Source organism: Mauremys reevesii, linkage group 6 (genome assembly GCF_016161935.1).
Source record: "Mauremys reevesii isolate NIE-2019 linkage group 6, ASM1616193v1, whole genome shotgun sequence".
Lineage (NCBI taxonomy): Eukaryota > Metazoa > Chordata > Testudines > Geoemydidae > Mauremys > Mauremys reevesii.
The window spans coordinates 14265152-14290238 of record NC_052628.1 but is presented as its reverse complement, the minus strand read 5'-3'; the positions used below and the strand labels follow the sequence as shown (position 1 = coordinate 14290238).

The following is a 25087-nucleotide window of genomic DNA, read 5'->3' as shown; positions in this document are numbered from 1 at the left end:
TTAGGTGAGGCCTACCTGGCTACCATGACAAGTTGGCGGGCTAAGGGGAGCAGCTGGAAGACTTGGCAAAACTTCTAGCAGTGCCCTGATTGTGGGAGCACTGCTGTCATTTGTAAGACAGGCGTGCCACGTCCTGGGTGGCCTCCCAAAACCCAGAGAGTGACCATAGCCAAGAGGGCGTCTATGTCCTATCTACACAGGGCAAGGAGAATGAGGTCTTTTTCTTCCAACACCGGGGCCTTGGCACATCCATCCATGCCTTTCTTGCCTGCCTCTATGCCCTCTACATGGGGCTACATACTGAGCCCACTTGGAAACCTCACCTACGGCAGAATGCCATGGGCTCTTCATTAAATCCATCTTCCCACCAGGAGCATATAACTGCTAGTGCCCAGGGGTCGGCACTGGCTCTTGACAAGTGGTCAGGTGGAACTCAAGGTGCTAGTTATAACCTCTAATACCCTCTCTCATTGGGGACTTGGTTACTGGCAGGATCTCTCCTTGGGAAATCAATGGAGATGTTTGAACTGGGTTCCTCTCACTATCAACAGGAGAGACCTGCTGGCAGGGCGCTTCTCTGAGAGAGGTCCTCAGCTTTAGAATTCACTCACCATCTATGCCCAGCTCTGCTAACTTCCCAGGCACACTGTAGAGCCCATCTTCTCCTTCAGGCATTCGGGGAGGGCTGGAGAGGTCATGTGATTTTCCTGGGAGGGGTCCACTTGATGGTATGTACTCGCTTTACAGCGGGAGGAGTGCTCCACTGTATTTGAGATTTATTGTGACAAGACATTTGTGTCAGGGCTTGGGATGGGATCCTACTTATCTTACGTATCAGAGGGGTAGCCGTGTTAGTCTGGATCTGTAAAAGCAGCAAAGAATCCTGTGGCACCTTATAGACTAACAGACGTTTTGGAGCATGAGCTTTCGTGGGTGAATACCCACTTCATCGGATGCATGGGTCTGGACATGCATCTGATGAAGTGGGTATTCACCCATGAAAGCTCATGCTCCAAAATGTCTGTTAGTCTATAAGGTGCCACAGGACTCTTTGCTGCTTTTACTTATCTTACAAAATACATTTCAAAAAAATAAGCTAACTAATCACGTGGCTGTGAGACAATGTGGGCTAGGGTAAGGGACCTCTGCATTGCCCCGGGCATGGTCAGCACAGGCACTAGGGGAGAACCCCTCCTTCAACCCACTGCCTGTCATTAACCAGACAGACAGGTGAAGCCCTCGGCTCCTGTTTCTCTCTCTCATGCTCCCGCCTGCCTGTCGCTGCCTCCTCTGAGCACCGAGTCCCTTGCCCACATTTGCTGGCACACACAACACTGAGAAATACCACTGCAGAGCCCTCCCTGCGGCAGCCATTCATCGGCGGGCAAATACAAATCCCAGTGGGGTTCTCCTTCCCCTCTCCTAGCCCCTCTATGCCTGGGATCCCGAGAATTTCATCTAGGTGTCTCAGTCCGTCTGGAGGGCAGCGGGTCCCAGGAATGCTTGCCTTACAATCTCAGGCCAACGGAGAGCTGGAGGAGCTGCTGGCATCTGCCAGCACACTGCATTCTTCTTCCTTAAGCTTCACACATGCAATGTGTCCTCTCTATAAGGCGAAGGTGCCAGGGAGTCTACGGGGTGCAGCCAAGTCAGCAAGAGGAGCCAGCGAGAGAGAAGGCAGCTACGTGTTTGCATATGTATTAGGGGTTTCCCCTTGAACCTTCCCTGTCGCTGTGACCCAGAGACCTAACCAAACAGCAGGATCTCCAAATGTCAATATCCCAGCCATCGGAGAAGGAGGGGGAACATTTGGAGCTGTAGGGGTGACTCACGCCGGATCTATGCCTGCAGGACGTTAGGTGGTTTTAAATAGCTTGGCCTCCACCTTGTCCTGTGCTCCCCTCAGCTCAGAGGCTTAATTGCTTCTGAATTATTTGAACTTGTCTTTTCCCCTTGTGTTGCCTTCCTTCTTCACACTGGCTCTCGGCCTCATTCAGCCCGACATCACCACTGGAGAGCCTGATCCTCAGAGGTGCTGAGTGCCCTCTCCTCCCCAATGTCTTAGACAATCAGAGTCTGCCAAGTCTGGGCCTGAGCCTGTGAGGAGCTAAGTGTCCTTGGATCCTGACAATATGTGTGTGGGAAACTCTCTACCTTCTACCACCTATGCATCAAGAGACAGACTGCAACACAGACAGGAAGGTGGCATCTCTTTTATTCCATGCATCTAGGCAGCCCTGTGCCACCACCCATCTGTCTGCTTGTCAGCGGCTCCCCTCACACTGATAACCACCGATCATGCTCTCTGGCAGAGATGAAACCACCGGGCATCACTGTAGTTCCTCCCTGCAGCAGAGCCCTCTCCGAGGCAGTTGTTCACCAACAGGCTGGGCATAGTGACTGTTTCACTAACAGGATCCTCTGCCTGACCCGCCCCATGCTTGGGATCTCTGGGTGCATTAGTGTGGGGGAACCAGGAGGGATATGCTGCCCACGTTCATACAAATCGTCATTGGCTCCCTGTCCATTTCACACCCCACAGCATCACTGACCCCAACCATTCCAAGGTCAGGTGTCTGGCCCCCAAAGTCACACAGACATGTTTTGGTTTTTGAAGTTTGCCGTCTGCTATGGTTCACGTTCCCAACTTTTCCCTGCAAACACAAGGGCTAGAAACTCCCTTTTTTAAAGATGGGAAAGCTGAGGTTCCCAGGTGACATGAGGATGGCAGCAGCTGGGGCTTTAACTAAAACGTTAATTATCATGAGACTGGTGATAACAAGTAGAAAAATTGGAATCACTGAACCCTGCACAAAATCCCACCTTAGTCATATTCAAGGCTCCCCTGCACCCCGACTGTTCTCCCACGTGACAAACCCTTCTACCTTATCTTTGTTCTCTGACTCAACCCTATGCACCTCTGCTTATGATACTCCATCCCATGCTGATGCTGACATCTGGAGCAACCCACTCTCTCCACGATTCTTCGCATATTTGATTCCTGGTTCATGCTGCTTAACTCACTCCCCAATAAAACAACCTAGTTATGCTTCCTTGAGCCTCCTGGTTTAATGAAACTCAATTATTCTCCTTAAAACATGGCTATTGCCCTACTCTTCAAGCCTGGCTTTCCCCGATCAGCAGATGCTGCCTGCATCACACTCGCAGAGCAGTAACTGGAGGGGTATATGCTGTTACTCTGCACAGACTAACTCATTTTAGGAACGTTGCCTCTTGGAAAGGAGCTGGAACAATTGGTTTTAAATCTTCCATTTAGCAGAAGCGAGTTGATTCTCAGCTTAGGGACTGCAGAGTGAAGGACTGCCTTCCCTATACTTCTTGATAGCTTCCCCCACCCCTCTGTAACTGTACTATCTAGCTCTGAAGAGTGTGCTGGATGGCAGTATCTATGACTGATCCCGTTGAAAATAAGGGCTCGGTCCTGTCAATACTTTATGCCTGAGCACGCTGCTTTCTAGTGCGAGCAGTTCCACCAACTTCCCTGCAACCCGCTGTGGGTTCAGAGGTGCCCAGAGTTACACTCTGCAGTTACAGACAGGCAGAGAACATTGGGAGCCAGCTGGAGTTTGCCAGAAGGCCACATTCTTTTTTTAAGCTTCACACATGTAATGTGTCCTCTTTATAAGGCGGAGGTGCCAAGGAGTCTATGGGGAACAGCCAAGTTTGCAAAGAGAGATATAAGAGGAACTAAAACTGAAGAGGGGGCAGGTGTGTAGGGGCGGGGGAGAGGAGGTGTGAGTGGGCCTGCATGCTGCAGTTTTCCCTTCCGCAACATTTTAACATTTTGTGAAGCCATCGTGACAGAAGAAATGTAACTTGCATTTGAAAATACGCTGCCTCCGTTGAAATGTCGGCATCTCTAAGACTGAAATACAATAAAAAGCAGTAGCTAAACCCAGTTAGCATTTGGAATGTCTATTGGTGAGTGCTTCTGATTTAAGCTAGCTGAACCTTAGGAGGGTTTTCATAATTAAATTACTGTCTCCACCTTGATTGGCTGGGTCACTGACACATCTCTGCCGCTTTACTGCAGCTTTAATTATTTGGAGAGGGGGAAATACTATGCATTTCATTTATTCATTTTGAGTTATTTATTTTATAGATGCCAAATGACACTGTAGTCCTGGGGACCTGATCTTTCTTCTGTCCTGTTCTTTCAAGACACAAGTGCACGAAGATCACAGCCTGAAAAGAAAGAAAGAAAAAAAAAAAAGCAGGCAGCCCTATGGGCTGCAACGACAGTTTTGCTGGACTGGGGCCAGACAGCACATTGGAAAGTTACACACACGTAATTCCCAATTGTTGTCATCTCCATGCCCCTGCCCAGTTTGAGCCAGTATTGGGAAACAGGGGGCATGATGGCTCCACCCACCAGGAAGCAAACAAGACTTCCTCTATATAAGCTCCAGTCAACCCCTCTCCCCCAGCTAGGCACTTCCAAAGAAGGAACAGTTTAGGCAACTGGGAGGGAAGACTAGAAAAAGCCACATCTCAGAGGGGAGGAGGGTAGTTTAGGATGGGAGGAGATGAGTCTAAGGGACTCAGCGAGTCATTTTACTTTGTCATATGACCCTCTTCTCCCTTCCTATGACAGAGATGGTTAGGGAGGGTTGGTAGCTGAACAAGCAGTATCCATGGGGAGGATGGTGATCAGTAGATCTCCGTGTCCACCAAGGGTAGGACAAAAAGCCATTGGCTTAGCTTGCAGCAAGGCTGATTTAGGATGGATATTAGGAAGGCCTTTCAAGTGCTAAGGATATTTAAACTCTGGAGCAGGTTGCTTAGGGAGGTTGTGGAATCCTCATCACTGGAGATTTTTAAGAAGACACCTGCCAGTATAGTTAGTCTTGCCTCAGCACACAGGGATGGACCAGATGACCTCTCAAAGTCTCTTCCAGCCCTCTATTTCTGATTTTTATGATTCTGCCATTTGCAGCACATTCTGCCCATAGGAGACATCCCAGGCAGACAGCAGGTGTAGAGTGATTTCCAAGTGAGTGTGGCGACGGTCACGATGCCGGCTGACACACCTCAGAGACACCCACCTGAGCCCTGGCTGCCCAGGAAGCAGAGATACTTCTAGAAGGGTGGCCTTGATACTCTGGGAGAGGGGTTGCCTGGTTGCACATCATCACAGATGTGTGACAGCCGCCATCTTAGCTGACCTATTGAAGATTAAACCAGGGACCTCCAGAGCTAAAAGCATGAGCTGTTACAGCTTGAGCTAACGTGCCAAAGTGCCCTGGCAGGTACCGGAACATGCTCATATCCCCGGTGGATCAGGCATAGAAAGGCACTGTAACACCCTCCCCGGTGTGCTCCACATGGCAATGGTTTAATTTAATCCAGTGATGGTTATCTGAGTAGCTGCCTTTCCTTTATGGCAACCCTCTAAACAGATAAATAGCTGCTTCACTCCTTTGAACTCTCAAGGTCATCATCCACGCTTGGAAGGTGTTTAATGTCCAATAAGTGCAACTTCCTGTCGCAAGGGCAACCGGGTTAGGGTAACTGGGTTAGGTAACTGGTACCTCAGAGTGAGGGTTGAGCACAAGATGAAGCCTTGCCTCTGGAAAGAACGGCCGATATGGAGAAAAAGTGATGAGGGAATTCTATGACCCTCTTGCACAAAAGTCTCCACTAATGGAGCTGCTTTCAGAGTAAGAAACATTTGTAAGCCTGTCCTCTGAGCTCAGAGGGGGCTCTTGAGCGGGGCACTTCCCACTAAGGCCTCACAGCAGAGGGACCGGTCAGGGGCTCTTTCAGGGATATCAGGGATAGGGGGACTTACTTGTGTCCCAGAAGGCTGGAGGCAATAGCAGGCAGGATTCTGCTGAGCTGGTGGCTGGAGGCTGACTAGGAGGAATTGCAAACATTAAGGGAGTTGAAGTCAACTCCCCGCTGTCCCCCAAATGGTTGTCTAGATGCTGCAGGCAAGTGAGGAGGAGAGCATGTCCCTGACCAAGCAAGAAAGTCCACATCCTTCGCAGAGGTGAAATGGCATCTCCAGCATTAAATACCAGAGAAACGGGCATTGCAGCAGGCTCCTTACAACTTTTCCCCAAGTGCGATCCCTTTATCTCAGCGGGTCACTCAGACGCATAGTGGGGGACTCTGCCTTCCAATATTCCCTTCTGACTGAGAATCCCCCACAAGTAGATTTGGTGGGGGCCAAGGCCTAAGAGCCTAGAGTTTCCATCCTAAGAAAAGGAAGAATGAGGGAAGGACTGAGGGGAAGATATCATACTTCAAAGGTGAAGGATGAAAGAACCACAGAGGTGCGTGGGGGTATATAAAGAGAGAAAGTCTCACTCAAGTCTTTTATCTCCTTGCCTCCAACGATCTCTCCCACAGGACATGAGAAGAGGGGAATACCACAGCTTACATTCCTCTTCCAGGGCTGTCCGCCTTACATGCCACAGCAGAAATTTGAACCAACCATGATGCATCGACGTTCTCATTTCCAAACTATAAGTACGCATGCCCATGCACTGTACTAATGTGGCCACACACAATGGCTCATGTAGAACAGACTCTTGTCTCTTGGCTGAGCAGCAAATACCATGTGACCCTCTACAGCTCGGTCTCACAACAATCTGCAAATCCTGAAAGAGGTTTTGAAAATCATTTCATGATTGAAGACTGCTCTGGAGCATTCACTGGGCCTCCACGCAAACTCATTCTTTTCACAGCACAACTTCACCCAAGACCCAGTATTTCTTTGCAACTAGATTTGCCCATTATTGTGCCCCAAAACAATCTGGGGCTTTCAGTCTACTTGTCAGTTTCATTAGAGGGGGGATTTTTCCACTCTATGCACAGTATATAAACAATCAAACATATGAGTGGGGAGGTGACAGAGTTAACAGATTCCAAGCCAGAGATATTCATGGCACCAGGGATTTGTGTAAAGTTTCATACTGGAACCCTTTGCGAAATTCTTTTGGTCATGAAATGACAGAGGGGAGAAAAAACATTGCAACTGTTTAGTCTGCAGGGGAGGTGGCTCTGGCCCAGCACTCCGAACATACTGTCGCTCAGCAAACATTTGAGAAAGGAATTTAACAGACAACTCTCTGTGCTCTTGCCACCCCTTAGTGTCCCACTGACAGCGCTGAACTACCTGACTGTTCAATAGACACAAGTTCTATCATTAGCGCTCTTTGCTAACGATGCAACTTGGGATACTGTGAGGGACTAGGGTTGCGAATTTTGGTTGGATGTATTCCTGGAGGTTTCATCACATGACAATCTTTAATTAAAGATTAATCTTTAATTCCTGGAGACCCCAGGCCAATCCTGCAGGGCTGGCAACCCTATGAGGGACGCGTAACAGGAGTAGTAACTGAAAAACATTTCCCAAGAGAAATGACCAATCTGATTAAAAAAAAGAAAAAGTTATTGGCCAGGTCCACTTAGCTAGAAGATCTCTGAAAACCTTTTTGAGCTGATATGCACAAACCCTATGAAGCCGTATAGTTTCAACAGTAGCAAAGCTTTTATTTTGCTAAAAAAAATAAAAATATTGTTTCGGGGATTAATTCAATTTTTTAAAAGGAGACAAACGGTTCAGTAATCTTTGCAGTTTGCACTCTGCAGCGTACATGTACTGAACACACTCTGCATGCAGTTTAGCTTCTATGAAACTAACCGCATGGCGCTCAGATCAAAAAAGCCAAGTAACAGAAAAGAAGGGGCTGGATGGAAAGCTGCAAGACTGCAGAAAACAACATGAAACCACAATAACCTTCCTTGCTGAATCCTCATACTTAAAGGGACACTTTCAAAATACAAACGCGGTATCGTCCTGATTTACGGTGACCAGATGTCCCGATTGTATAGGGACAGTCCCAATTTTTGGGTCTTTTCCTTATATAGGCTCCTATTACCCCCCACCCCCTGTCCCGATTTTTCACACTTGTTGTCTGGTCACCCTATCCTGATTTGCCAAACCTCCGCATTGTCCAAATCCTTGTTGGCCCACGTGGGGGACAAGGAAGGGATTTGGATAATGCAGAAGTTCAGATAATAGAGCAGAGACATCCCCCACCCCCGGGTGGGTGGGGGGAAAGGAAGGCCACACCCAATCTCTGTAGGCCCAAGGTCCAGGGACAGCTGCGGTCCTGGCTGGGCAGAGCAGATTCCTGTTCTAGGGTCTTTGCTCTGCCCCACCAGGACTGCAGCGTCCCACTGACATTTGCGATAACAGGGAGCGCAGGAGCGACACTGTAGGGAGCCCTCTGCAGCCAGGTTGTCACGGGAGTGAGTGAGCAGGGCCGTGACAGCGCAGCAGGGGCTCCCTGCGCTGCTGCTCCTGTTTCCTCGATTGTCCGAATAAAATCCGTGCCCCCCAGGCTCTCCGGGAGTATGCCGTAGTATATTAACCTTTCCTTATGGGTGTGACAAACAACATAATCTGTAAACTGGCAGGTCTGGGGTATAATCTCTTTATAAAGGTGCCCGGTGATGGGAGTGCTAGAGAGAGGGAAAAAACCCTCCGATTATTATAAGGCAATGAATTTTTAAAATCTCATTTACTTTTCACCGCTGATGCTAATTGTTCACTTGATGTGTTTCAGCTGGTTGGATTGTGAAACCTGACCAGTTCATTTTGCTCGCTTTATATGGACAATTTCACTTTCTGGTTCTCCTGCACTAGCACCATGTAGCTGTGCTTGGGGTCCCCACACTTGGCAAGGAGAGCTCTTCCGAAAGCTCCCCCCACACTGGACGCTGTGTGGGTAAAAGGAAGCACATGCAAAGTTAATGACACTGATGGCAGACAGTCAGTTACTAGGGGGGGCACAGAGGTGATTCCATTACTTGCAGCATGTTCTATCCATTGATTAATCCAGAGGCTGTATTGTGATGTGAAGTCAGCATCACACTATGCTTTGTTTCCTCCTCTCCCTAAAGAAGCCTTTGGGTGCTCTGCTCAGAGCTCAGGTGCTGCACTTCCCACTATTTCACAGGCTGTTTGCTGTCCAGGTACAGAGAAGACAGATGATGGGCAGTCTCCCCTCTCTTTGGCCAGCACATATCAGTCCCCTCCCACCATTCTAGTTCTAGAACAGATTGCTGATCATGATCATGCAGAATTCTATGTAGTGATTTTGGAACTGGACAAATCCCAAGGGGGATAAGGATGAGACCCTCCAATATTATTTCCACTTGAGAGGTAATCTGAACCCAAGATTACTCTGAACTGCTAAACCACTTCTCCCTCATTTCATGACTAATCACCAGCTCCAGCATTTTACTCTATGAATTGTTTCTGACTTACAAGCACGTTAAAAACTTTACAGGTAGATTGTCAACTGGTGTAAGCTGTCAAGAGCGCCTCTCTGTCCTGAGCGGAGCTATGACAATTTACACTAACTGAGGATCTGACCCTAGCCATTATGTGCTTTTTCCTGTGGAAGCTTTTCTCTTGAACTCCTGCAACTTAAGGAAAAATGTCGGGGTCCCGAATGGTGTAGGGGATTAGTAATGGGTCATCCACCCTCCAAATCCAGCCCAAGGTAGCAGTGGCTAAAAGTTGTTCCTACTTGATGGCCTCTGTAAAATGAATTTGGTGGTCCCAACGGAGAGGTGCATCAAGCTGGCATTTAGTCTCAACAAAGACGCTAATGACTGAATGGACCTGGGGGATGAACTCCATTCACACCCCAGGATTTGATACCTTCTGGTTCTGGGCAGAGCTGGAACACATTGGTGGCATGAGAGAACCCTGTGATACTGCTGCCCATGCAGGGGCAGCTCTAGGAATCCCGCCGCCCCAAGCAGGGCGGCGCGCCGTGGGGCGCGCTCTGGCAGTCGCCAGTCCCGCGGCTCCGGGGGACCTCTGGCAGACATGCCTGCGGAGGTTCCGCTGGTCCCGCGGCTCCGGTGGAGCATCCGCTGGCATGCCTGCGGGAGGTCCACCCGAGCCGCGGGACCAGTGAACCCTCCGCAGTCATGCCTGCGGGAGGTCCACCAAAGCCGCGGTACCAGCGGACCCTCCACAGTCATGCCTGCGGGAGGTCCACTGGTCCCGCGGCTCCGGTGGACCTCCCGCAGGCATGACTGCGGAAGGTCCGCCGGAGCCGGCTGTCGCCCTGCCGGCAAAATGCCGCCCCAAGCGCGCGCTTGGCGCGCTGGGGTCTGGAGCCGGCCCTGTGCCCATGCGGTACTGGTCCTGTAGATAGCTCTAGGACTTCACTCTCCAGCATGCTTCACTAACTGATTGAAATAACAGTTCAAGTAGTCCGTGTTTGCAAAATGCTTATTTTAGAATTGGGAAAGGTGCAGAAAAGGGCAAAAAATTATTAGGGGTATGGAACAGCTTCCATATGAGGAGAGATTAAAAAGACTGGGATTTTTCAGCTTAGAAAAGAAACAACTATGGGGGTATGATCGTGCTTTATAAGATCATAAATGGTGTGGAGAAAGTGAAAGTGTTATTTACTCTTTCACAAAACACAAGACCTAGAAGTCCTGATGAAATGAATAGGCAGCAGGTTTCATTGCACTGGGAAGGCCTAAAGTATAACTAGGTTCAAAAGCAAATTAGATAAGGCCATAGAGCATAAGTCCATCAAGAGCTATTAGCTAAGATGGTCAGGGACACCCCCATGCTCTGGGTGGCCCTAAACTTCCAACTGCCAGAAGCTAGGACTGGATGACAAGGAATGGACCACTTGAAATTGTCCTGTTTTGTTCATTCCCTTGGAAGCATCTGGCACTGCACACTTTCGGAAGATACGATACTGGGCTAGATGGACCATTGGTTTGACTTATTATGGCCGTTCTTATGTTCTTGTGAACGTGTCAATTATCGTCATTACTTTGGTTTAAAAAAGAAAAAAGCTCCTAGGTTCAGACCTTTTCAGGCCAAAATTTTAGCCTGGAGCAATTCATTGTGGCTAAGTTATAAATACTTAAAAGAATAGGTTACTAGAGGAAATGCTAAAAGATCATAAGCTACAGCAGGACCAAATAATTTAACCACAATATTTTTGGAGATGCATGTAACAGGAGTCTGTAGTCCATGTAAAATGTTAATTTCCACTTAAAAAAAATAAAATGAAGAGAAGAGGACATTTAAAAACTGCAGTGTCATTATGGGACAGATGCTTACGAACTGTATGTAGTTTCCTACTACATGCTCTATGCATGTGTATGAGGAGTTCAGTCATTTGCTGTCTAGTCTGGCTATTCCAGCAATCCCTGCAGCATAGGCGCCACCTTGAGGGCAGTCTGTATCCAGACTAATAAAACATGCCATGTATCAGAGAGAGAGAGAGAGAGAGAGAGAGAGAGAGAGTGTTAAGATTTACAATGCTTTGGATAGGTAATTTCAAGTCTTAAAGGAAAAGAACCTACATTGCTGATTAGGAAGAAACAGAAGAATGCTAAAACTATTAAAACAAGATCACACTAAAGGGATGAGGAAGTGGATACTTCCTTTTTGATGCTGATGCTGTAGGACATAAACATAACTGAGCCTTCAGTGCTTCACACTCCCAGAGAGCTTCTCAGGGTACGTCTACACTACCCGCTGGATCGGCGGGTAGTGTTCGATGTATCAGGGATCATTTTCTCATGTCTCATCTGGACACAAGAAATTGATCCCCGAATCGACGCCTGTACTACACCTCGGCAGGAGGAGTAAGCGGAGTCGACAGGGGAGCCGCGGCGGTTGACTCGCTGCTGTGAGGACGGCCAGGTAAGTCGAACTAGATACTTCGAAGCGTAGCTGAGGTTGCGTATCTTAGTTCGACACCCGCCCCCCCCCCACACACAGTGTAACCCAGGCCCAGACACTATTTAAATAATGCTTACAACACCCCTGTGATGTAGGCTGGTATTATTATTCCCATTTTATGGATAGGGAAATGGACACTAAGTGATTTGCTCAAGGTCACAGATAGAGTCTGTTTCAGAATTAGGAGTCAGAAAGTTGCTGGCTCCTAACGCCTTCCCCTCCCTTTCTCTGTGTTCCTATTCCAAACCTCCCATTTTCAACCCTTTACAAATTACCCCTAGAAGCTCGTTTTCTGTTGAAACTAGAGGTACAAAGGCAGAGAGGATGGGGGGGAGGAGAACTGGTTTTCTAATTGAATAAAAATGGGATTGCCACTTGTTGAAGTCAGACAAATGCATTCAATGAACTAGTGGTTTTAAAGCCTTTTTTAAAAAAGAAAAAAGGGAAGTGGACCCAAAAGAAAAGAATCTTTATCCCTTTGGTGCTGGTTCTCACTGCAGTCTCTAGGCCAATTTCACCTCTCACTGAAGTCAACGAGCCTTGTCAATTCAGTGGGAGCAGGAGTTGGCTCTCTGAGCAGTGACTATATGCTCTGAAGTCCTGACCTTCCTGATTTGTAGGCGAGCAGGTGTCCTTTACCCCAGGTAAATCAGACAACTCTGAGTAATTAACTAGAGGTTTAAGAGAACCACTAGCATGCTCCACAACATGGACTATATCTTTAGGAGGTTTCGGGTGGGAGGGATCCTAATATCCTAATTAAACTGAAAAACCCTCTAAATATGGGTAATACTTAATTTCAGTTTGCAACGCATATCCTTAAAGCTACCAAGGGCCTAATTATTTGAGAGATCTCCTCCCTCACCATATCCAGCTGGGTCAGTTATGATCCACTGAGATGCACTTTGCATCTGGTCCCTCAGATTAATCTCTACGCTCAGCAAGGGGACGGGCATTCTCAGCAGAAGAGCTTTCAGTCCATCAGAGCTAGAGATTGGCGAGCTTCGGCGCAAGGCTCTTTAGTTTTGATTAATATCAAAGCTAGAGCCACCAAGCCTATCAAGGGAGTGAGTTACTCGTCAGTTAGCTAGAGGTTAAAGCCATAGGCACAAGATAATTGCAACAAATGAATGCTGATAAATAATGGGGAAATGTGGCTGAATTATCTCTATTTGGAAAAGTAGCATTTGAGCAGTGCCTCCAGACATGTAGCAGGGGTCAGGCCCATGCTCACGCTGTCAGGAACCACCTCACTATTCCATGCCTTGTACAGTACATCCCAGCTGGTTTCCAAATGAGTGGCCCAGACACTGTTAGGAAACGGGTGCAACTGACAATGGCTTTGCAGTTGAAACCGTGCCACAATAATCTACGTCTGAAAACAGCTGTAGAGGTTTGTGCTAGCGCAGGCAGGATCCTAACAACTCAGACTGAGAGGCAAATGGAGCAAGGAAAGACTTGCCACCCTGACAGGGCGGCGCGTTGACTCAAAACGTGGCAATTCAGGACGTGGCAACCAGGGCAGTAGAACGGCCAACTCATATTGGAAACAGACCCTTTGCTACTGCTGGGACAAGTTGGAGTGCTGATGGCCGTCCATTCCTCTGAACAGAACATTGGGGATGCCCCAGGTATGATGGGCTGCTTGGACTGTTCAAGCGGAGAGTAGTTTATGAACCTGCCAAGCACGCCATTCAACCCTAAATAGATTAATATGCTGTGCCAATCTCATCGTGCAAGATGGATGGTGCAATGTCTGGGATAATGCAGTAGCAATAGCCCTATTTTGAGTCAGGAATTCCACAGAATATCAGGGATGGAGGCAAGAGCCATTGGACAGTAGAGAAAAAGTAGCAGATCTCTCTGGGGGCTAAAGCTTGTTATAGATTGGGAGGGGAAGACATTTGGTATGGTTCACCTCTAAAGTGGCACCCCTAGAAATACAGTATAAATCTGAGACCTGGTATTACAGCAACAGGCATTTGTGTTATTCATTTATCTGCATGCCACCCAGTGCCTAAATAAACTGCTTAGCAAAGCCAGGGCTGGGCTGAAGCATGAAATATCCCCTATCACCCTGTTCCCAAAAAAGAAAAGACCCCCTCCATCCCGACAGACTTTTACTGATTATTCGCTGAACATGTATTGCTGGATGTATTTGTTTGCTATCTGTGCATATCTGCTATCATTGGCTAGATGGAAACATGGTGCCCCTAAACCAACCACTTCCACGACACATTCTCTGTGCTCATCACTTACCCTGTAGTCAGACAGACCGGATGTTTAAGAATTGCCTGCTCCCATTCCCTTTTGGATTTCTCTAGGTCTTGTCTACACTGGGATTTCAGCCACCAGCGTAGCTGCGCCAATGCAATCCTGGAGCATAGACACAGTTTGCACTGGTGCAGCTTACCCCAGTTTCAAACCGCGGTGGCTATAAATGGTGTCTACAGTAGAGGGGATGCACCCAGACAGCTGCACCGGTGGTTAATGTGTAGACTAGTTCGCTGTTAGGCAAACACCCTTTATTGAGTCACTGGCCTGTTTGCACTATACTCTTAGCTGGCTCCCTGCATACAGCTTGATGCATGCTCTCCACTACACCAGGCACTGGAAGGTAGAGGCTAGTGCAGTCTATTTCCCAGGCAGCAAGGAATTTCCCAACCATACAATCTTTCTGTTTACAGTTCCTTGTGGTGTCAGGACTCTGCAGAGATAGCTGCCCCTTCAAATGCTCACCCAGCCCCCGGCACAGATTTACAGATAAGCATGTCAGCTACCACCTCAGGCCAAGAGAGGCCCCTTTCATCACAGCCCATCACAACAGCTTTCCCAGGCCCAAGGAAAGGAGAGCATTTGAAAGCAATTAAATTAGGGGCATTCTAGGTTGGAAATAGCAACTGTGCTTTCAGCAACCACTGAAATGCAATGTGGACTCTGTATTTTTGGATGAGGAGAGGGGAAATAAAATCTCTCTGCACCCTTCCTCCTCAGAATAAGGCCCAGGAGGCAATACACAGAACCAGATCTCTAGGGAAGTTGACAGCATCTCTGAGAAACCTAGCAAAAAACTCATCCTGCATTTCCCAATGCCAGGAGAAGGGATCAGCTGAGGGACGGGGGGGGGGGGGGGGGAGAAGACAAACTCTTTCTGGCATTAGCCTTCTGGTGCCAGGAGCTGGGATTTCCCAACAATGCAGCCGTCAACGTCCGTAAAACCTCTAAACTTCAAGCAGTTCTAACAGAGTGACGCGGATTTAAGCTGGAACGCTCAGGAGCAGATGGCCTGACAGACTAATGCATTAGACGGGCTGAGTCCCTGAGCTGGCAAGCTCACATATTCTGTCCTGGGCTAGGATTTGTGCCTTTTGAATGAAAATGGATCCTCTCTGCGTCAGTCCTGGAAAGGGAGGCCAGCACTTTAAACACCATTCTCTCTGCACTGCTGTGATCTGAGGGATCTCGCAAGTTAAACAATTTTGTGCCTGTGTAACAGACAGAGATATTTTGATGGGTTTTTACAAGCTAACTCCTATAACTTTCAACTCAGGCAGGGGCTGCGAGTGCAAGTGGCTTTAAGTCATTTTTATGCTATATTGTCCCCTATGAAAATCCTGGGGCCATGAGTCAGGATGCACAATTCAAAGCAGCCTCAGAGCTGCACTAAACTGCATTGGCTATAGACAGCTGTGGATTGGCTGAATGTAGCAGCCCCCAACCCACACCCTCTAACTGGGAGCCGGGAGAGGACATGGCAAGGGAGCTGACAAGCCAACCCTATGACACCTGTGGATTCCCTCACACCAGGGCACTCTTCAGGTAGCCAGACCCACCAGTTTGTACTGCTGAGGCAATCCAAAGCACCCTCTGGGGGTGGGAAGGATCTGGCTCAAGGTATGTTTTCCGCAGAAGAACTAAACTCTAGGCTGCAGTTCACCACAATCAGAACTGCAGTCTCCTCATGGAGATCTTTGGGGCTTGCATTGCAGTTTACCCTGCACCCAGGTTCACTATACACACGCTCCACTGCACACACAAACACTTTGCAATTCTGTCAGGATCCTTTATAGAGCAATTAGGTTGCACAGGAAAAAAACCAACTGCAAAATAATGAAGGGAAAGTTTCTGATAGAGAAAGGGAGCAGCGTGTGGCTTGCCACACTCATTCATTCTGGGCACTGGGAGACCACTCTTTTCTTACTCCTCAGAGGACTGATAAATATTCACAGTTGGAGTTTACATGGAGCCTGATTCAACAAAGTATTAGTAGCCACCAATTAGATGCACTCCCACTGAGAGGCATCAAAACAGTGGCACTGAAGGGAACTGATAAATCTCATCACACCCTCCAGCTGAACCATATACATTCCCAGTTCCCTCGGTCTCCTTCCTCGAAGAATAACAGATTTGGTGTGCGTGTAAAGGCTTCATGTTTAAGACAATTTACAACGTACCGAGTGTGCTGTTATGTCAATAAAGCACAGAGAGGAAAGTTCCCAAGCAGCTGCTGTTTGGTCTGACGTGTCAGCGGTTGTAGATTATACCAGCATAACCAGTTAAAAGAGCTCTTAGACACACAAACAGTGTGTGTGAGTGTGTGTGTATATGTATGTGTGTGTAACAGAGTAATTATAGATGTATAAACATTTACTCATGATCCTTAATCAGGTATTTGAGCAATTCTTACATCCTCTACTGAATAAATAGATTATTATAATTATACCTAATGATACCTAGTACTTCCATAGTACTTTGCATCTTCAAAGCACTGGCCCATATCCCCATTTTATAGGTAGGTGCATGGAGACACAGCGAGGTTAAGTAAAACTTTCTCAAGGCTACACAAAGCACCAGTGTCAGATCTGGGATCTTACCCCCCTTCATTCACCCACAAATAACGTGTGTCTTGTTCTTCTTCAGACTGGAAATGGAGCTACAAGAAATCATTATCCATTTAAAGGATTTCTTTTATTTAATAGAGGTGAGGAGAACTTGATGTTTCTTTTCTTAACATGGCTGAGGTGCATTCAATTCAACACAAGCCTATCATTCTTCTGGACTTTTAAGCCCTTTCTGCAACTTACTTGGACATTCTAATCAATCAATCCATCCATCCCAGGACACAGAAATTAAACGTTTCCCTTGTCGGGAGTCAGGAACCATTGCTGGGTCAGATGGATTCCAACCAACTTCCTGCTACGCCCCAAACCTGAACCGAACAGATGCACGGGATGGCTGCTAGTCACATAAGAGATGCTTTGCGGACTGTCCCACTACGCAGGACATTTCTGCAACAGTCAAATTTAGGTTCAGCTCAGATGCTCCAAACCCACGATCCCTGCAGCTTGTGTTTTTCCCCCGCCCTGTTATCAATTGCTATTTGTCTCCCTTATGTACTCCACTAACACCTCATGTTTATCCTACTAGCCTCAGAGACGTCCTAGGTACATTATTACATAACGCTGCAAAAGCAGTTTTTCCGTGCTGCTCAGCCGCTGCCAGTTTTTCCATTCACCGATCCAGCAGGTACGTGCCCTGTTCCCACTGCCAGGCGTGCCTGTGCTATGCTGAGAGCTCCTGCTAGATCACGTGGTTTGGATTCCCTCGTCTGACTGACTGTGCAGGAATCGATCTACACACAGTCTTCCCCTCCCGCCCCCCTGCCCGCACTCGTAATGGAAAGGATCTACAAATTGACTGTGCAGCTTGTACAGCCGGAGAGGTGCCACTGCTCCACTTACAAAGAGGAAACTTTAAACCATGCAGCTTGACATTTAATACGGGGTTCTCCAATAACCCACTTATCTGCCTGGGACCTGTTTAAGAGCAGCTCCTGTAATGTTAACAAACACAGCAAAGCCTGTCGAGTGTTATTACTATCAGTAGATATGCAAAGACTACGGCTTGGCCAGACTGGCGGGGAACAGTGGAACATTCCCAGGGCTGAGTGAAGCTACTCCAGAGCCGGCCGTATAACATTAATTGATTTTAAACCCTAATCTTCACCTGCCGAGTCAGGCAGACGGCCAGAACTGCCTCCCCTGCTCTCATTCCTCCCCAGTGGAATTTTGGTCATTACAGACGTTTGGGCCCTGACTACTATACAGTGTAGCATAAACACCCTGTTACAGAATTACAACACATCTTCAGAGATACATCTACAAGCAATTGGCAGCAGGCCCAGTGGTTCGGGGAAACAAAAAACCGGAACATACTCTCCTCTCCCATCTTTTTTTATTTTAAACTCGAGTGAATATGTTTTGTCCATGCTGACCACTGATTCAGCACAGTGGCCTCTCTGAGCAGATCCAAACAAGCCCAGGATGCTTCTCGGAACCACTCCCGTGTCCATTCCCTTCTCTACTCTCAGACAGCTCTCCAGACACAATGGCCTGATTTTGCTCTTCCTTCCACCGCTGACTCTGGGGGAAGCTATTCCTGATGCACACCAGTGTATGCAAGCTCAGAATCAGGCCCGATGAAACCAGGCCAATGAACTTGCAAAACCATATAAAAATGACACATTCGGTTTTGTAAGCTGCTTGACCTTTTCCAGCTGCAAAGAAAAATATATTTTATTTGCAACACGAGAACAACATTAATGCTTTGCACTTACAAAACAACTGTCATCTCAGGATCTCACAGTGGTTCACAAAAGGGCGGGGGGAGGTGTCATTATTATTATCTCCATTGTAGAGGTGGGGAAACGAAGGCACCCAATGTCTGAAAACTCATGAGTGCCCTATCTAAAGCCAGTGTTTCCATTGAGGGTGGTCTGTTCAATCCACCAGAACCCCCAGAGACAAAAGCATGTACCTCTATGTCACTGATGATCTAGACCTATGATTTCTAGAATGGAGCTAGCTATAGTCTGAACAACTGTGGTTTAGTGGTCTGAGCAACGGGCTGGGAGTCAAGATGTGTGGGGTGAAATCCTGGCCCTATATTGAAGTCAATGGGAGTTTTGCCACGAACCGCAATAGGTCCCAATTTTCATTCCCAAATGCTAATCTCATCTCTGTCACTGGCTGAGCGAGTTTAGGCAAGTCACTCAGTCACTACGTGACTCGGTTTTCCCATCTGTAAAGTGAGAGTAATAATGCCTGCCCGCTCTCATAAAGCCCCATGGGATCTACAGATGAATAGCACTGTTTCAGTGCTAACTTTTATCATTACATACCATTTCTGCACACACACATACTTTGGGGGGAGATTCTCAATCTACTACAGCAGAGGAGGATCTTTCCCCAAATCATCATCCTGCTACTCATCCTAAAAGCTAGTAAGAAACGTTTCTGGATTACTAATCAAAAGCTGTAAAATGTTGGATCACACACCATCCACAGTGAAAAAAGTGGTAACCCCTGTGATGCAAAGTTAACGAAGTTTTATTTGCTGTCATGCCTTGCTTAATGAGACAGATCCATTTCTAGATCCTGGCTTGTACTGTGTTCCAAATCTAAGAGGCTCACATTTTTAATGCTCCAGGATCTCTACGTGAAGAAATCTCTTTGACATCTCCTGGGCATCGGCTTTTCATAGACAGCAAGCATTCCTGAACTGCCATTGTGTTTCCAGTACATGGATGGGCAATTGTCATCCTCTAATTAAATTAAATTGAACTAAAAACACACCAATGGCTAAACACCTGGGCTGAAGTTACATGTCAATGCTACAGTTTAGATCCTCATTCCAAGCTGCATTTTGGTTCTCTCGTCTTCTCTTCTTTCCAATTTCAAACAACAACCCCCCATTCCTTATCTGGAGCCTGGAACACTTTCGCCACCAGTTCATAATCATGTAAAGGAAAAAACGCTGCTTTTAAACACTGTCTGTGGTATTTATTTTGTCCCCATTACCATTGCACCTGTACTAGGAGGGCCTTCAGGTGCAGTGCAGACTCAGGTACTTGGAAGGTTATTATAGCAGCAGCTGCAGTTCAGCAGCACGTCCTATCTTTAATAGACTTATCCTCACAAAACCCCAGTGAGGTAGGGCAGCACTATTATCCCCATTTTACAGATGGGGAATTAGGCACAAAGAGATGGAGGGACTACTCAAGCACCCATGGAAAAAAAGTAGTGGGTGCTCAGCACTCACCAGCCACAGCTGTTTGATAGTGCCACCGATCAGCTGTTTGGTGGCTGGGGAAGGGTGGAGAGCAGTGAGTGGCAGGGGGGCGAGGGTCTCAGGGGAGGGGGCGGACTGGGGCAGGGCCTTGGGGTGGAGCACCCGTGGGCAAAAATAAAAGCCAGTGGCTATGTACCCAAAGATGACAAAAGAAGTCTCGGGTAGAGCAGGGAACTGAACACAAGTTTCCCATCTCCTAGGTTAGTGCCCTAAGCACTGGACCAGCCTTCTTCTCTTTAAGCCTTCATTTTAAAAGATCTGTTTATTCTCCAATGCTCCATACCACCGTATTTACATTCTAATACAGTATTAACATTCAATGTTGTACTAGCTTATCCACAGACTTGACTGACAATGGAAGGGTTTGTTTTATGGACTTAGGTACAGCTCTACCCCGATATAACGCTGTCCTCGGAAGCCAAAACATCTTACCGCGTTATAGGTGAAACTGCATTATCTCGAACTTACTTTGATCCGCCAGAGCACGCAGCCCCGCCCCCCCAGAGCGCTGCTTTACCGCGTTACATCCGAATTCGTGCTATATCGGGTTGTGTTATATCGGGGTAGAGGTGTATTTCTTGTTAGCATCTCCCCAGAATCTGTTGCCCTGAATTTATCAAATACAGTGGAGTCCACTGAAATATAGTATCTTTTAATATATTATATGCAAAATGAATAAAAAGATAGGGTAACATTCTTTAAAATGAGTATAAGATACCAGAATAGACCTACCGAATGAAGACATTTCCAGTGCATCAAGAGGTAAAATTCAAGATCATTATTTTCTGCCTCTCAAAAAAATGCAGTGTTTGTGAAAGACATTAGATTGGATAAATAAATAAATTCAGTGACCTACCATAGACAAAGTAAATTCTGGGCTATAGCAACTTCCCTACACATCCACTGACCATAATCCTTATTTCTTGGCCTTTCCATTGCACTCCTCTGCACAATATCTAAGCAGCCCCCCAAACATGTATTCATTTAGCCCGAGATGGGGGATTATCACTAGTCTATGGATGGGGAAACTGAGGAATGGAAAAATGGTGACTTACTAAAGGTCACACAGCAACAGGTTGATTCTCCATTGCCTCACACCGTGTGCAATCGTTTACGCTGGCATGAAGTGAGTGTACAATGATCCCAATCAGCCTGGCTACAGTTTTTTATACCCACAAGGAAAAAGGCAGGGATCAGCCAGGTCCAATGGCTGTGGCTGAGCTGGGAACAGAACAGAACAATCATCTACTAGTTCCCTATGTCTGAACCACAGACCATCCTTCCTCTCTTGAGGAGAATGGTCATGACTAGTGGGGAGAAGACTGTACAGTCTTCATGCTCTCTCAGTCATCACCCCCCTCAGGCTATACCAATCAGTGCCAAGCAACATGACCTGCTGACGTACATCTTCCATGCACTGTACTCAAAACACAGTATGCTTCACAAAAACCACCTTCGGTGAATACCTGATAACGAGAAACAGCTTGGTGCAACGGAGGGGTCAATGGTTTGATTTAACAGGGTTTAGGGTGTGTACTAGACATAGCCCTGCTACCACGACCCAGAAGTTTATTTCTAAATGCAGGGACATACCAGATTTTGAATCTGACTGGATTCACGTAGCCTTTCCGCAACAGCCTGGCCGTGTTGATCTGAGTGCATAGATGTGTATTTTTTTTAAAAGGTATCACATCCTTCTGTTTGATGTGTTGTTGGGAACAGTTGCTAAGGAAAGCAGTGTACAATTACAGCCACAGTGATGTCCACTCTAATAATATACTTTGCTATGCATAGTTCAGATGCAGACACCTCTCTGCTATAAAGAGCACACAGATTTCAGCGGAGGAATACTTTAACTTATGTTACAGACACAGGGTTTGCAGCAGATCTAGTTTTCAAAATGCGGGGGCTGCGTAAGCCTGTGTTTAAAACTATGACAAGCGAAATTCTCTCGTGGGAGATGAATCACCCACAGGCTAGGAGACAAAGCAAACACATACACAAGCTTTGATTTGTTTTTTGATGAACTCGCCCCTTCCAATACTCTCTGGGTCTAATGCTGCACTGCATCTCCCGGAGCCAGAACCTAGGGCCAGCCATGGACTCTGCCCCCCTGCCCTCAATCTCCTCTTTGCAGCATATTTGCTCCTACTATGGAGAGAATTTGTGTGTTTCCCCTGCATTGGGACCTAGAGTTTCGGAGAAAGAGGAGGCCCTAATCATGGAAAAAGAACTAATATCAACTCATTCTGTTTAGCGGAATTATTGCTTCTGAGATTTTGAAGGATAACCTGTATTAAAGGTCATCAAAGGACTACTCCATACCTGTAGCCTCAATATTAGACGATCCGTTATGTGTGTTTAAAGGACACCACCCAAAACAAAACCCTACCTGAGTAAAACTCTCCACTGCGCACACACAGTTCTCCCCTTGCGGAGAGAATGAACCACACGTGATGGAATTGAGTCATGTCACTGCATGGTCTACCAGAAGATGCTCTACTGCTCGGCTGATATAACAACTTATATAGACTACAATGTGCTCCGCATACATGCGTTTCACATCTATTTACAGTCTGGGTGGAAGAAGAAAAGCGGCACGGAATGATACCTACCCTGTATTCAGAGGGGTTTAGCCCTGGGTGATGACAAACCAACGAAGTCTGCCATGCAGCCTGAGGCTGCACTCATCTTTAACTGAGAAATACATTTGCCACAGACTATAAGGCCCAGAATAGAATGCAAAGCTTCACGGCTCACAGAGGCCTGATTCACATTGCATCACATGCTGGGACTGGCCACACGTCCATAGTAAAGATGAGGGCAGACGCAATCTGCTCCATTTTGTACCAATTAGTTGTGGCCAGCGGGCTCCTGGCAAGTTGCCAAGGCAGCCCTCTGTTGGGTGATATTTCGATGACTCTGATTTAACCCATCTGATTCCACTCAGAATTTCACTGGTTTAAAAGCAAAGAAAAACAGTGCTGGGTCCAGAAATAGCAACAGTTCCCCAAGGCCCATCAGACATCAGTTGCATTATTTTCATTTACATGTGCCACTAAAGTGCCTCTAAAGGTTTACATCATTCAGATTCAAGAGCAAAGACTGGATTCACAGCCAAAACACGGGGAGAGCGAAATCCAAACCAGAGCTTTCCTGTCAATCCCCGTATTTCACATCAAGACAGCTGCTACTTGAGACACCGGTTCGTTTGCAGCCAGGGTTAGTAAGTCTGAATATCTGTACGTCTGCCAAGAGAGATACTCCTCAGAGGAACTGCCTTGAGGGGGGCACTGTGGCGTCTTTGTGCCACCAAACTGGCATATGTCTTGGGATCATAAAAGTCTCATGAGATAAGCTATGAACTTGAGCAGTTCCTGAAGCGAAATCAAAGCAGGTGCCCCTGCTATGCATGTGCTCGTCAACAGCTAAAAACAGAAGAGGAGCCAGGTTGAAAAGACAAAACCACATTTGTTCATTAAGCAGTATCCTTAGCTCTGTGATTTAATTGTTCTGCACCTGCTTTTCTCTCACAAGGATCAACCAAGGTTTAGGGACACGATCAATATATATCGAATAGTGCAGGCAGGACGGCTCAGTGGGTTAACACTCTAATCTGTTAGATCCTCTGCCAGAGCCTGGTTCATGTCTGGGTGTTGCAGGACTGGCTGGGATCTCAATTTGCAGTCATTTGCTCCTGAGAGAAAGGGACAAACAGGTCCACACAGCTCCTAGAAAACAGGAACATCTGTTGGGACCATATGTGAGGGGCTTGACCTGCAGTTATCGGTTCTGCCTTCGCTGTCAGTGGCCAATAGTATTCAGAGGATGAGTGGGCATGTTTATCCCTATTTATCGCACCCTTGTATAGAGAGACTATAGCTTGACCACGTACGGCTAGCAGAGCTCTTTACACTTTGGGATAAGCTTAGTCTGAAAGATGTTACTGACAAACAAGTCCAGTTCTAGACCAGGCGTTTTAGAGATGTTATCAATTAACAGTAAAGAACAATGTGTGAGTTGCAATTTGGAAACACTTGTCTCCTAGGGGCTGGAAAAGGTCAGGACTCCTGGGTTCTATTCTGTTTGCAACTGATTTCCTGTGTCACTTTGCACAAAACGTTTAGTCCTCTGGGCTTCTATTTCCGAAATGGATATTAGGCTCCTTACCTATCACACAGAGCATGGCGAACTTCCTGTGTGTAAAGCATTTGGAATTGCAGTTACTATATTACTAGTTAATATTTATTATATTACAATGTTAGTGCTAAGTGTTATTGTAATGATACAGGCTCTACCCAGCATTCACTCCATCAACAGAATGGTCAATGGTGCCCAGGAAACAGTAACATGTAAAACTGTTCATTATTGCACTAATATTCTATCTTGAACCAGTTTAATCAGCTAGTCTGGGGGAGAGTGATAGTGACTAGCAGTAAGAGAAAGATACTAGTAAGAAAGGTGCTGTCTCCTAGCCTTGTTACACTGCCATTGTGATCTCTGTAACGCTTTCAAAACTCCTCTCTGGCTTTACAGAAAATTACACATTCTGATGAGTGCTTTATGATTTTTCAATAGCCAATGATTATACAGAACAATCACAAAGAAAAAAAGTTGGGAGAACCTCTGTAACTCGAGATTACACACATTTGTTTTCATGCCACATTCTCAGACAGTGCAAGTACACGTATCAGGGTTGCCGGGCCCTTCCCCCTTCCCCCAAACTCCACATCTGAGCAATTTCCTAGATATGTTCTATGTGCCCATATAAATAGGCCAAATTTGGCATTAAATTACTCCAGGTTGACACTCGTGTAATTGGGGGGCAGAATTTATTCCTTCCCCTTCCAATTGCTCTTAAAAGGAAATTGTTCATGTGAAAATCCCTTTCTGATATGCATTACTCTTATCCTATGTTGTAGATCGGGAAGCTGATGGACTTGCCATCAGTCAGTGACAGAGCCAGGAACAGAACCCAGGAGACCGGACTCTGTCTGCTATGCTAACCAGAGCGGGCTGACATTTTTCTGATGGACGACACTTCCCTGGGACATGCTGGTTTGAAAACATTCTGTGGGCACATGTCAATTCTGTCGAAGGTTTGGATAGAAACCAGGCAGGCAACATGTGGAGCCAGGGAACAGGCAGCAGCCTCCTGGGGCTTCCTGACTCCCCCAGGAGTGTGGCAAG

The 25087-nt window shown here is 46.9% G+C and overlaps 1 protein-coding gene across 14 annotated transcripts in view; it reads right to left on the bottom strand.

Moving 5' to 3' along the window:
* CTIF (cap binding complex dependent translation initiation factor) overlaps window positions 1-25087 on the bottom strand; it is a 316149-nt gene that overhangs the window by 49943 nt on the left and 241119 nt on the right. The window contains exon 10 of one of the 14 annotated variants that reach the window (XM_039544416.1): window positions 18122-18323. The exons of the other annotated variants lie outside the window; for them this stretch is intronic. Coding sequence (XP_039400350.1) covers window positions 18237-18323 — 87 coding nt within the window. The 3' untranslated portion in view covers window positions 18122-18236. Of the gene's footprint in view, window positions 1-18121; window positions 18324-25087 lie in introns of those variants that run through there. 14 annotated transcript variants of the gene reach the window in all.